The sequence below is a fragment of the Bos grunniens genome, chromosome 26 (genome assembly GCF_055505025.1).
Source record: "Bos grunniens cultivar Pamir isolate PY7600 chromosome 26, Bosgru_T2T1.0, whole genome shotgun sequence".
Taxonomy (NCBI): Eukaryota; Metazoa; Chordata; class Mammalia; order Artiodactyla; family Bovidae; genus Bos; species Bos grunniens.
This window is the reverse complement of record NC_141190.1, coordinates 17,240,376-17,254,099: the sequence shown is the minus strand read 5'-3', so window position 1 is coordinate 17,254,099 and position 13,724 is coordinate 17,240,376. Positions and strand designations below refer to the sequence as shown.

Below are 13,724 nucleotides of genomic sequence, written 5' to 3'. Positions count from 1 at the left end.
GTTTTCAGAGCAAGTCATGCTGTGAGGTTTAGTGCACAGTCAAGCCTGCTGTTTCTCCATCTATTCCTCAGGTCCCATAGACTTAAATCTGGGTAATAAGTGTGATTCAGATTTATTTTGCCCTTTTTCTCGATTTCATTTTCTCCTCTGTCTTTTATAGGCTGAAGTCTGAGGTAGCTTGGCATCATTATGATGTTTTGATCAAAAGTATAATGAAAATCATGAGACCAGAGAGGATCCCTAATCCTGCCACATACTGGGCAGGGAAATGTAGGAAAGTAACTTATCCCAACTCACCCAAATCACGTAGCTTACCTACAAGATGGAAGCTTCAGTCTGCTCCATAGCTTAGCCCTGCCCTGTCTGCAGTGATTCAGTCAGTTGAAGTAGCAGATGCAATAAAATGTGAGAAAGTTGGGTGGAAGCGGGGGCTGGCTCCCTGACAGTTGTGATGTTAAGGCTAGATTTGAAAGTGATGTATATAGGTTTCTTCTGAGGAGTTCTTTGGCCTGAGAATGGAAAAGAAAATTTGAAATAACTACAAGTAAAGAAAGGAAAGCCCAAGAGGACCTTAGTTTCTCTTTCTCTTTAGTCACTTCTTTTACTCCTTCAATAATCACTACTCTGATTTTCTATGTCTTCTCATCTAGGTGGGTAAGGATTGGGGTCTCCTCCAACATTCAGGACTGGATTTTTACATTAATTGTCATTAATAATTGTCAAAAAAGAACTAGATGCAAAAACTTAACCTGGGAAATCAGGTATACAGCTGGTGCTGTTAAATAAGTGCAGTGTGTATATCATGCTGATTCCAAGTGCTGGCCCATCTCATCAGTGAACCAAATAATGCATGCCTTCTCCCCAAACACAAGGCCACGGTTTGTTAATCATCATGATCAGGAGTGGTACAAGAGGAAGAAAAGTGGAAAGATTAGTACTGAGAGAGGAAGGAAAAATGAGGGGAGTGGTGGTAGGGAATGAATGAATGAAGTAAGGAGATTTCAGTCATTGTTAATGGGATTTAGGAGCAAGGCCTGGCACACTCAGAAGAGTAAGTCTAAAAGTGTAATGTGCATTCTTCATGAGTTAACATGTTTGCTTATTTGTGTTAATCTTTTACCTTTCTTCCTAGAGAGCAGAGATTATCCATCACCTGGCCGATCTGTTGACAGACCAGCGAGATGAGATCCTGTTAGCCAACAAAAAAGACTTGGAGGAGGCCGAAGGTAAAGAGCAGGCAGCTGAGTCAGTGTTACGGAGGGATTTGTTTTGGGTTTTAGTCTTTGTTTTACCAATAATTCTTACATCATAGTCTGCCCAAAGATAAGATCGTTATGGAAGAAATTGTATATTACACATCATTTTTTATTGCGGGTTGGTGGCTGGTATTCGTTGGGATTTTTTAAGTACATCTACTACCTCCACCCCCTTTCTTAGATATTCTGTACAACACCCACCCACCCCTCACCTGCTGAGGGGCTTTTTGCATTCCCCACACATCACAAGTCAGAAAGGAAAAAGACTGAGGACCGCACTATTTTAGACATTCAGCTAATAGCAGATAGCATTTACTGAGGCCTTTGTGTTGCTGGGTATTATGCTAAGGAATTAACAGGCAGGATCTCATTTTCTCTTTAGAATATGGTGCCTATAAAGTAGCTACTATTTATTATCCCTGTTATACAGAGGAGAAAACTAAAGTAGAAAGAAGTTGTTAACATGCCTAAAACCATAGTCAGTGACAGATCTGGGAACCAAACCCAGATGGACAGTGTATATAAGAATAGTGGAAATAGTTAGTGCAGCCTGTGGTAACAGATAGCTTTATCTCCTTAACCAGCATGTAGTCTGCCATCCAGAAATGCCCTGGAGGTCCTAATGATAGATTCCCTTTAAAAAAACCTTGCAGGGCTCATCAATGTTACTTTCATTCCTTAAAACATTTTTGAGCCATTACCTTGGAACTTTCTTTGGACTTTACATCCGGTCTTTTGAAATTTTGCAGTATTGGAAAACCACAAAAAATTTCATAAATGGAAGAAATCTTTTTTGACATCTTACTGAAATCTTTAGTTTAAAAGAATTAAAACCCACAGAGGTTAAAGCTGCTGCTTAAGATCACACACCTAGTTGTCGGCAGAGCTCTGACTTCTGATCCCAGTTCTCTCTCTCTAGAAATCCATAAGGACACACATGACCTAAGAACAAAGCCTAGCGTATACATGAGCATAGTAATTGCCTTTGATTCGGCGAGCCCAGTTTAGGAAATTTATCCTAGGAAAAGATCGCAAGAGGAAAAAACAGCTCTGCGTGTAAAGATTCTTTAAAAAAGAAAAAAAAAAAAAGATTCTTAGAGCAGGATTATTTATCCCAATGAAAACTGGAAACAATCTGAGTGTTTAATAACATTGGTACAGTCATGTGCATTGAACTGTATCAAGTCAATGGGATGTTAAGTAGTAATTAAATTATTTTGGCAACATGGAAAATGTATATGCACTATGAGGTGACAAACTAGAGTGTAATAGTTAATATGCACTACAATTAAAACTTGATTTTTAGCACATGGGGGAAAATGAAGAAAATTAATATAATTGGTTGATGAAATTATGGTTTCATTTTTTTTTTCTTAATAAAAGGTTGGTTGCTCCACTCCAAAGTAAAAGTCTTTTTATTATTTTGTCTTGGTGGTTATGACTATAACAAAGAAGGGGAAATTTTTCATAGTGTCATTCAACGTTAATCATAATAATGATTTGTGGTGTGTGTGTGTGCTTAGTCATGTATGACTCTTTGCAACCCCATGGACTCTAGCCCGCCAGGCTTCTCTGTCTGTGGCATTTTCCAGGCAAGAATGCTGGAGTGAATTGCCATTCTCTTCGCCAGGAGATCTTCCCGACCTAGGAGTCAAACCCAGGTCTCCTGCATTGCAAGCAGATTCTTTTCCATCTGAGCCACCAAGGAAGCCCAGTGATTATTTGTGATATGTGATTCCAAATGGTTTTCCTGACTGCATGTGTATACGTGTATATATATAAATGTGTGTATGTGTGTGTTAAGAGAGATAATCAAACAATGCATACTGTTAAATTTAAACTTACCATAATTCTGTTTTATTTTAAAAGAAAACATCTTTACTTCTACCTATTATAAAACAAATTCACTTGTTATAAACAGATAGATCATCACTGTTCTTAAAGCTTTCTGATGTGTCTGTGCACATATATGTGAAATATGTGATAATTAGGGTCATATCATGCATGCTTTTTATGGTTTGCCTTTTACTAGACAGTTTTCCATATCAGTATAGCAACTGCATTGTAGCCCATTGTGTGAATCTATAGGTAGAATCCAGTTCCCACTATTATAAAAATGCTGTGGTAAGTATCCACCTTACATGCAGATTTGCTCATGAAAAGGATAAATTTCTGGAACTGAAGTTGCTGCCACCAAGCTCATGGGTGTCCACACCTTTACATGATGATGTAAGCTGCCAAACTGCCCCTCCCAGCAAAGCTCTGTAAATGACATGTCCTTGTCTCCCCAAGACCCCCTGAGTTCCTTGTCTGCTCCTAACACAGTGCCACGTGTTCAGTAAAACAGCTGTAACCCACCCAGGTCTACTGCTTCATCGTGTGCTCTTCACACCTCTTCAGGGAGACTTGCAACTCCTCTGCTGAAACGTTTGAGCCTCTCCACATCTAAATTGAACAGCCTGGCCATCGGTCTGCGGCAGATTGCGGCCTCCTCCCAGGACAGTGTGGGGCGGGTTTTGCGCCGGACTCGAATTGCGAAAGACTTGGAACTAGAACAAGTCACTGTCCCAATTGGAGTTTTATTGGTCATCTTCGAATCTCGCCCTGACTGCCTGCCCCAGGTATGTGACTAATGCTGGCCATTGGAGTAGGGAATTGGAGGAAGAATGTCTTTTCAGGACTCGAGATAAATCTCCTAGAGGAAAAAAAAAAACAAACCTCCTAGAGATATCTTTCGTTTCCCTTCCTTCCACCCCTTCGCCCTCCCTCCTTCCCTTCCTTCCTTTCTTTCCCTAGAGATAGTTTTTGAGACTTTATTCTCATGTTGCCCTTAAGGCAATTTATATTTTTGATTCTTCCAGTAATTCTAAAAATAATTCATGTGTCCATTTTACAGTAGAAAAAACCTTAAGCTTATAGAAGTCAATACTCCTGTCACACTTTTAAGGATGGAGCTAAACCTTGAGCCCAGATGAATCTCCCATTTGGTGATGATTCCATGCATCTGCTGCAGGGGGCACAGGTTCAATCCCTAGTCAGGGAACTAAGATCCCATATGCTGCACAGTACAGCCAAAAAGATAAAAACTTAGTTCACCGGAGCACCTTGTTCCCTGACCACAGAGTGTCTGCCACCCTGCTGTAGGCTCATTCATCTAATAGCTGGTTTTGCGCATTTGAAAAAGACCATTTAATATCAGTGACACAGATGGCTTCCTGTAGGTGCATCTCTTAGGAAGAAGAACTTTCAGTAGTTGATGGAGCCTAACATGTGAGCCCTTTAGGAAATCTGAAAAATCACAGTCTATAATTGTGGAGAAACCATGTGGAAAGATCTTGCCAAGCAGCCATGCTCTGAAGTATAAGATGGAATTAGAGGGTGGCTTTGTTTGTGGCCCTAAATAATTCCCAGAAATCTGGAACCAGTTCCCCACTGGACTGACAACAGGATGATACCAGCTCTTTCTTTGCACTAGCCCCAAAGTTTCAAAGAGAGATTCTGTTTAGAAACAAACAAAGAAACAGAACCTTTTCTTCTAGGGCGTATGTGACCCTGGGAGTCCCACATGCTTTGTGGAGGCTGCTCCCTGACATGATCTAAAACCAGCCGGTCCACTAAGGGGCTCTCATACCGTTGTGGTCTGTCCTCAGCCTGTGGCTGGTGCTGCCACACAGTCCCCTCTGTGTGCGTATCTGTCTCATGAAGAACCCCTAAAGATAACTGTCCGCTGGTAGAAATGGGTCCTAAGTTGCTCTACAGGCCATGTCCATGAAGTTTTTCTGCCACCTTTTATCCATACTAACGAATACTTCACTAGGAAAAAGTTTCTTCTTATCCAGTTACAGCTGAGATTTCTCACCTGGGATCTTAACCTTGGACAGCATCACGGAATCCATGAATCCTGAAAATTACATGCAGAATGCTGTGTGTTTCTGCATTTATCTGGGAAAAGTTAACATAATTTTTGGAAGAGGTTCATGAGCAACAAAACAAAAAAAACAAAAAAGGAGTAAGAATTATTATTCTGGAGATAAACATGTTCAAGCAAGTTTTATTTTGTAAAGTTTCTTTTGATATATTACAAAAGCCCGAAGATTTTCATTCATCCCTAGAGCATTCAGAAGGTTCAGCTTCAGGCCTCATCAGTGTCATTAGCCCTTCACTCCCAAAGGGTAACTAACTCTCCTTCTAGATGGCCTGCTTTGTCCTGCCAGCAGTCTCTGCGACAGGTGTGCAGGGGCTCAGCACCAGACATTAGAGCTCTCAGAGCAATGATAGGGCCATGGTAGGGTGTGACCAGAGATGCTGCATAGCCTCAGGTGCTGCTGACTCAGGTGGAGAAACACCTAAGTTAGGAGGCTCCTGAGCACCTGTGGCTGGAGAGGGTAGGGCCTGTGTGACCCTGGGCACTTAACTTGGGTTACTTCGTAACGGTGCTAAGGGAGCTGTATAGTACAGTTTCTTAAGATCTGTGCTTTGGCTCTGGGGTAAAGGTCCCCAGCCCTGCCACTTATAAGCTATGTGTCCTTGAGGAATTACCAACCTCTCTGGCCTCCAGTGTCCTTGTCTGTAAAGCAGTGGATAAAGCAGGGACTTAATTCACTGGAACGTTGTAAAGGTTAAACACGGTAGACCTTATAAAGTGATCAGCACAGTGCTTGGCACAGAAAATATGCTCAGTGTTTCACTGCATTCCTCTTTGATCTGCAGGTGGCAGCCTTGGCTATAGCAAGTGGTAATGGCTTGTTACTCAAAGGAGGGAAGGAGGCCTCGAACAGCAACCGAATCCTTCACCTCCTGACCCAGGAGGCCCTCTCAATCCATGGAGTCAAGGAAGCTGTACAGCTGGTAGGTTCCTGGGAATGAGCTAGGTCAGGCCCAGAGGAGCCGGGCCAGGTCTTTGGGTGTTTGAAGCAAAGCTCAGGCTGCAGAAGGCCAAGCCACTTGTATAGGCAGGCTTGACTGGAGGAGCAGCAGGTCTTGTGTGCCTGTGACGTTGGACAGCGCTGGTGCTGCCTTGGCCCAGGTTGGGTGGCTCATGAAGGTCCCTCTCACACAGCTGTGTTCTGGTACCACTGATTGACAGGAATCATTCTTGAGGTCATAGGCAGCAGGAATACCAGACCTAGAGTGTGAGGCCTGTGCTCTGCTCACTGGCAGTGATGTAGGCCAGATATGTGTTATGAAAGTTTGTCAGAAACCATCATGCAGCTTTTATGAGGTCATGCTATTAACACTGTTATTGTTATGGTCATTATTTTAACAGTTGTGTCACTCTCCTCAACCGTCCAGTGGAGGTTTTGAACTACTATTGAGCACCTACTGTGGACACAGCACTTTCATCCATCATTTCATTTAATCCTCACAACAACCCTGTGAAAAGGATACCATTAATTATTAGGTCCATTTTCTAGATGGAAGAAAAATAGGCTCATTGGTAAAATAACACCCCACAATCACTCAGAGTTGAGATTTGGATCCAAGCAGACTCCAGATCCTTCTCCTTTTCCCTTGAGGCCCACGAGTGTGTACATTCCAGAATACTGTTGGCTGCTGGTGGGGAGAGGGGTTGGTGTATCTACAAACCTGCCTCATTATGTGCTCCCTGCCAAGAAGTTGGGCTATTCTTACAGCAACATAGTGGATGGAAAGAGCACAGACTGTAGGGGTTTAGGTCTCGGCTGCACCATATCCTCATTTAATGTGACAGATTTCCTCCTTCTCCTCCTTCCTGTTGGTGTGTAACGTATATAAAGAATCCTTATCTTATGTGATGTATATGTATGCTCATTGCTCTTTGTGACCCTGTGGACTGTATGTAACCCACCAGGCTCCTCTGTCTGTGGAATTTTCCAGGCAAGAATACTGGAGCAGGTTGCCATTTCCTACTCCAGGGGATCTTCCCGACCCAGGGATCAAACCCACGTCTCTTGTGTCTCCTCCATTGGCAGGTGGTTTCTTTACCACTGAGCCACCTGGGAAACCCATATAATTGTGTCCATATATATATATACACACATGTATAAACCACCCGGACACATAACATTGCCAATACCTGAAAGTTTCCCTTTGCCCTTCCCCATCAGCATGCCCCACCCCCCCACCATCGAACTTTTTTTTTTTTTTACTTCTTTCACATTCCATTTCTTTTGCCTATTCTTGAATTTCATGTAAGTGAAATCATACAGAATGCAGTCTTTCATCTGTATTCCTTTATTCATTATGTCCTCGAAATTCATTCTCATTGTTTCACCCAGCAGTAGTTTTCCTTTTTACTGCTGTATGCTGCTGCTACTGCTAAGTCACTTCAGTCATGTCTGACTCTGTGTGACCCCATAGACGGCAGCCCACCAGGCTCCCCTGTCCCTGGGATTCTCCAGGCAAGAGCACTGGAGTGGGTTGCCATTTCCTTCTCCAATGCATGAAAGTGAAAAGTGAAAGGGAAGCCACTCAGTCGTGTCCAACTGTTCGCGACCCCATGGACTGCAGCCTACCAGGCTCCTCCGTCCATGGGATTCTCCAGGCAAGAGTACTGGAGTGGGTTGCCGTTACTGCTGTATAGTATTCCATTTATAAGCATGTACTACAGCTTATCCTTTCTTCTGTTGATGAACATCAGGGTTGTTTCCAGTTTGGGGAGATGCAGATTGAAGTTGCTGTGAACCTTCTTGTAAATGTACTTCTATTGTTAGTAACATAACCATATTGGGGGAAATTAAAAATAAAGAGAAGGGAAAAAATGCACATAATCTTCAAGGTCTAACACAAGCACTTCAGTCAGTCCAACCAGCATCCTGGGGTAGGTTGTCAGCCCAAGTCATGGAGAACCGTGACTCACTAGTAAGACCCAGCAGCATGTGTTAGGCTGTGATCAGGGAGCCAGTGGAGCAGCCACCTCCCTTTGTCACCCTCATAGCCTAGCATACTCTGTATCTTCTTGAACTTCCAGAGATCACACTTTGTACCTCTTCTGTCATCTTTAAAAGTATCCATCCTGTGTTTTGGCTCACTGTGGCCTAGGCCTGTCTTCTCTACCAGACTCCTGAGTTCTCTGAGGGCAGGGATCCTATTCTGCATGTTTTGTGATGTGGAGCACAGCACCTGACATGCAGAGTATAAGCATTTGCTGGACAACTTTTCAATTCCCATGATTCCTTGTTTTTGGAATAAGTTCTCACAGCATCAGACTTAGTTCTCAGGAGGTACAGGCATTTATCTGTGAAAGGGATGCTGCTACTTGCACAATTTGTGTGATCAAAAGTCATCTTCATCTTTTTATTCTCTACCTCTTCAGGTGAATACCAGAGAAGAAGTAGAAGATCTTTGCCGCTTAGACAAAATGATAGATCTGATCATTCCACGAGGCTCTTCTCAGCTGGTTAGAGACATCCAGAAAGCTGCTAAGGGCATCCCAGTGATGGGGCACAGTGAAGGCATCTGCCACATGTACGTGGATTCAGAGGCCAGTGTCGACAAGGTCACCAGGCTAGGTGAGCTCCATCAGGTCCCATCTCACGTGCGCAAAGTAGTTCTCATGTCCTCAGTGGCCCTGGTTCATGTTAATGGAAAAATTCTATGTTCTCTTTCAGTTAGAGACTCCAAATGTGAATATCCAGCTGCCTGTAATGCTTTAGAGACTCTGTTAATCCACCGAGACCTGCTGAGAACACCATTATTTGACCAGATCATTGACATGCTGAGAGTGGAACAGGTAGGACAAGGCCATCACTTCCTGTCCTCACTCCCGAGATTTAGAAGCCTCTGGGATTAGACCGGGAGCAGCTGCCATTCCATTTAAGGCCATCTGAGAAGCAATGTTTTTGAGCATCTGCCATATACAAAGTTGTGTGCTGAGTACACAGAGTGAGTGAGACACGCCTGTGCCTCTAGAGGCTGGAAGAAACCCATACACAAATAGCTTCATTCCAAAGTGGAGTGTGTTCAGGGCTAAGAGGGTTCAAAGATAACGCTTATCACATGGCAGCCCACTGAATGGACTCTTTCCTGGCATAAAGTTTATGTTTCTGAACACACATTCCTGTTTGGGTTTGACTTGGAAAGATTATGCAGAAATGTTTTCAAGCCAAAAATTTACATATATCCTCCCCTCCACAAATGTCTTCAGTTACCAATATTAATGTGCTTATTAGTGCAGTGATTTTTAGCAGTGAGCAATTTGTATAATGTCTGCTCTGGATTATTTTCTCACTGTATCATTAAGATGATAAACTAGTGCCAGTAAGTTTTGAATATAAATGTGTGTTCCATCCTAAAATCCTAATTGCAAAGAAATAGACACTCTCCAGGTAAAAATGGACAATGTTAAATTTTCTGTCAGGACACATTTTAAGCTTTAATATCTGGTGTCATGGCGTCCTTTCAGAACTGTGTGAACTGGCACAGCAGTAGAGAGAGTGACTGCTAGCCTTGGTTGCTTTGACCCTGAGCATGTGTCTCTTCCCTTCCATCATTTTGCTGGAAAGGAAGGCTTCAATCAGCTTACAGATGTGGCATGGGAACCTGCAAGGACAGTTTAGAAAATGAAGATGTACCCCACAAATTACAAGGGAGTTAGATCACATGGCCACTTATGTTTGGGGCCTGACCGCACACTAGTGGCCCGTTTGAGCACTGGTGTGTGCCAGGCACCACGCTGGACTGGACTGGACAAGAGGAAAGCTCTCTTGTATCCAGGAGTCAAACCTCCAATTCTGATTCAGACAGACCCACAATGACATCAGTGCTTCTGAGCGTCGCCTGGACGTTCCTTAGTCAGAATGAGCCCGGGTGTGTACTTCTCAAAGCACCTTGTAACGCAGGAAGTAAAGCAGAGGGCACCTTGCACAGGGGTAGGGTTCCGGCCCCTAGGGAACCTGGTTGGATCCCAGGCCTGGAGGATGTGGGGCCCCAAATGGGAAACTGCAGGACCTTGGGAGCAATAGGGACCAGACAAATGGGGCTTGTTGGTACTTGAGCCAGTGCTTGATCTTGAAGAATTGTGACTGCGTCCTCAGTGACCAGCCCTCAGGATCCTTAAATTCCTCTAGCCAGGAGCGGGATTAGCCCCAAATCTGGGCCTGAGCTGAACCTGGATATGGCATCCAGCCTAACAAAGTCAGAAATCTAACAACTCACCACAGTTTGAAGTGGTTCCCAGCCAAGTATTGTTCTCCTCTAAAGCACACCTGGGACTTCTCTGGCAGAGGAAGAGAAGTGTGTTTGGAGCATCTCCCTCTTTCCGTCTGAGTCCAGTGCCTAAATCCCACATGCAGGGGATTGGTATTTCTTTAGTTATGTGTTCATTTCTGTAAAATGCCAGCAGTCAAGGGCTTACGAGACGTCCTGCTTAAATCCCTGCTCCACTTTTACTGGGGGCTGTTGCTAGCAAGTGACCGTCAGCATTTTCCAAAGCAGAGCGTTCTGGAGGATGGAGGCTGCCTCTAAAAGGAAGCAAGGGCCGTTTTGGTTTCTAGGCCCCATGATCCCTAGGCTCATCATCTCTAGACTCACCTTGCTGTTGGATCCAGAAGGAGGAGTATGCACTGCCTGTTTTTGCTGTGTTTATGTCATTGCCCCCAACTTCCTCTGCCCCAGGTGAAGATTCATGCAGGCCCCAAGTTCGCCTCTTATCTGACCTTCAGCCCGTCTGAAGTGAAGTCCCTCCGAACTGAGTACGGGGACCTGGAGCTGTGCATTGAAGTGGTGGACAGCGTGCAGGACGCCATCGACCACATCCACAAGTATGGCAGCTCACACACGGATGTCATCGTCACGGAGAACGGTCAGTGCGCAAAGGCAACAGCACTCAGGGTCTGCTGTGTCTGCCTTGATCTCCAAGCCAGCCTTGCTCCGCTCAGCCCCTCTGGGCCTGCAGGAAAACAGAGTCTCAGTGGGCTGCTGATAGTGCCCAGGGTTGGCGGCACTTGCTGGTTCACTGAGTGCTTGTATATCTGTTACCCTGTTGTGTTGTCACAGTGGTCCTGGGAGGAAACAGGGAAGAAGTAATTCACTCCACTTTAAACAGGGTTCACCATGTGTCAGAGTCATCACTGTTTAACCCATGCAGCAGTCTTTCCAGATTGCTGGAATAAGCCCATTTTATAGCTGAGGAAGGGCTTCTCAGGTGGCACTAGTGATAAAGAACCTGCCTGCCTGATGCAGGAGACGTAAGAGATGCAGGTTTGATCCCTGGGTCAGGGAAGATCCCCTGGAGGAAGGCATGGCAACCCACTCCAGTATTCTTGCCTGGAGAATCCCATGGACAGAGGAGCCTAGCGGGCTACAGTCCATGGGGTCTCAAAGAGTTGGACACGACTGAAGTGACTTAGCACACGTGCACGCAGGTGAGGAAACCAAGATTCCAGAGGTTAGGCAGAGAACCAACTAGCATAGGACAAAACCAGCTCTACACAGTTACTCGTTCCTTCCCCATGTGATCACTGAAAGGCACTCCTGGGTGTCAGGCACGGGAGACTGACCTATGGTCAAGGAGAAGCCGGTGTGGCCCCTCAGGGAACTTCCAGTCAGTTTACTGAGGAATCACAGCACCACCAGTGAGAACAGCTAGTGCTTACTAAGCGCTTGCCATCCGCTAGGTCTGGGACGAGTACTCCCCAGCTGTAAGTTCATTATGTCCTCTCCACAAGCTGGGAATGAGGTAATGGTGTCAGTCCTCGTTGATCTCAGGCATCGGTTCAGAGACTTGCCCACAGTCACCCAGCTAATGGGTGTGGAGTTGGAGTTGAGACTTAAGGATTTGGCTCAGAGCCTAGAAACAGTGTAGACAGGCCATTGCCACTCTGAGGGTATGTCTGCAGGGAGATCTGGATTTTAATCCAGTCTTTCTCATGTACCTACTGCTTTGGCAGCATGACTAATGAAGCAGGTTTGCTGTCTTCCTGTTTCAGATATTCACAAGTCTGTATGTTTAATATTCAGGGAAGTACCCCAGGGGCCTGGGCCCTGACCTAGTCAGGCCCTGTTGAGTGGCTGGAAGCAGGGATCGTTTTCCCAGCCATCCTAACTCAATTTCTTCTCATTATGCTGCAGAGAAGACAGCTGAGTTCTTCCTCCAGCATGTGGACAGTGCCTGTGTGTTCTGGAATGCCAGCACTCGCTTCTCTGATGGCTACCGCTTCGGACTGGGTAAGAACGAGTCTGGTCGGAGAGAAAGCAGTCCCTTGTGGATCACTTTGTGGCCCAAGGAGCATAGTGAGGTGGAGGAGCCGCCTGGCGTTTACAGTCACAAATGCGGTCAGGATGATGGAGACAGACTGAGGGAAAGTGGGTTTATGAGAGAGAATGGTCACAGCTGCCATGAACGGGTAGAAGTCCCGTGTTCCACGCACTTCACAGGTTAAGAAGGCAGGTACTTGTATTTCCTTTTTCATGGATGAGGATGCTAGGATTTAAAGAAATCAAGTAACTTGCCCAAAGTCACGCAGCTGGTGTTCAGACCCAGAGCTGCTTGAGTTCAGAGCCTGGCTCACTCCCTCCTCTTTTGGCAGACCACAACATGTCTGCATGCGTGGGTTGCGACAGGTGTTCATCCAGGGTCCCATGAGGGCACTGCCACTGCAGGCTTACTCCTTCAGAGAGACACATCCAGGTTGCCTTAGAGATAGGAATCCCCCCAAGGATAGGAAAAAAGAAGGCATTACTACTGCCTATGCTGGGCTGAAGTATAAGCATCAGAAATAAACAGGTAAGCCCAGAGGTGCAAGGTTGACTTCTAAAACAGACTTTGAAATACAAGGTTTTGGAAAGGCACCCTCCCCCTTTCTGTCATTACTAGTAAAATCTCCATTCCCCCAGTAGTATAAGGATTTTTCAGACAGTCTCTGATTTTCAGGGGTACCCTTATACAAAGCTCCAGTAAGGCATTTATGGCACATCTGACAATTATTTCAGCTACTTAAAACATTTTAACTCCTCTGAACGTTTGAATAGAGAACTGCCTAGAGGAATAATTCTCACTGAATTATGAAACGTTGTTAAAGGGAATTTTGCTTAGTTATTCTTAGTCCTTGGGCTCTTTATTTTTAATTCCCATGTTTTTATTTTTATTTTTTTTCCCCATGTTTTTAAAGAAGAAATAACACACTTGTAAGGGCTGAGGTTCCCAGCATTCAAGTGAAGGTCCAAAATGGGGGAGGAGCAAAGACCACTGCCTTGTCTTCCCATCAGTCACTCAGAGCAAAAGCTCAGACTCTGGTTGAGTAAATTCCTGTGAAATGCATGAATAATAGTGACAGATGATATTTACTGAGCATTTACTAGATTTCCAACACCATGCATAAGTACATCACATGCATTATCTCAGTTCTACATAATGGATTCTATTATTTTCCTGCTTTTCCAAAAGAAAAAACTGAAGCAAGAGATGGTTAGGCGGTATGCCCATAGTCATGTGGTCTCTATGCTGTTAAACCAGAGTTTGAAGCCAGTGGTTAGTCTCCTTGCCAGCCA

At 44.7% G+C, this 13,724-nt stretch overlaps 1 protein-coding gene across 4 annotated transcripts in view; it reads left to right on the top strand.

The window, feature by feature from the left end:
- Window positions 1–13,724, top strand: part of ALDH18A1 (aldehyde dehydrogenase 18 family member A1) — a 41,450-nt gene that overhangs the window by 25,775 nt on the left and 1,951 nt on the right. For 2 of the 4 annotated variants that reach the window (XR_015155725.1, XR_015155724.1), the window contains exons 11-17: window positions 1,133–1,226; window positions 2,849–3,877; window positions 5,967–6,104; window positions 8,551–8,746; window positions 8,846–8,967; window positions 10,851–11,037; window positions 12,306–12,401. Coding sequence is in view for 2 of the 4 variants with exons in the window: in XM_086378861.1 (XP_086234987.1) it covers window positions 1,133–1,226; window positions 3,657–3,877; window positions 5,967–6,104; window positions 8,551–8,746; window positions 8,846–8,967; window positions 10,851–11,037; window positions 12,306–12,401 (1,054 nt within the window). In the remaining 2 variants the exon portion in view is untranslated. The remainder of the gene's footprint in view (window positions 1–1,132; window positions 1,227–2,848; window positions 3,878–5,966; window positions 6,105–8,550; window positions 8,747–8,845; window positions 8,968–10,850; window positions 11,038–12,305; window positions 12,402–13,724) is intronic. The other 2 variants (XM_086378861.1, XM_086378860.1) reach the window with 1 other exon arrangement.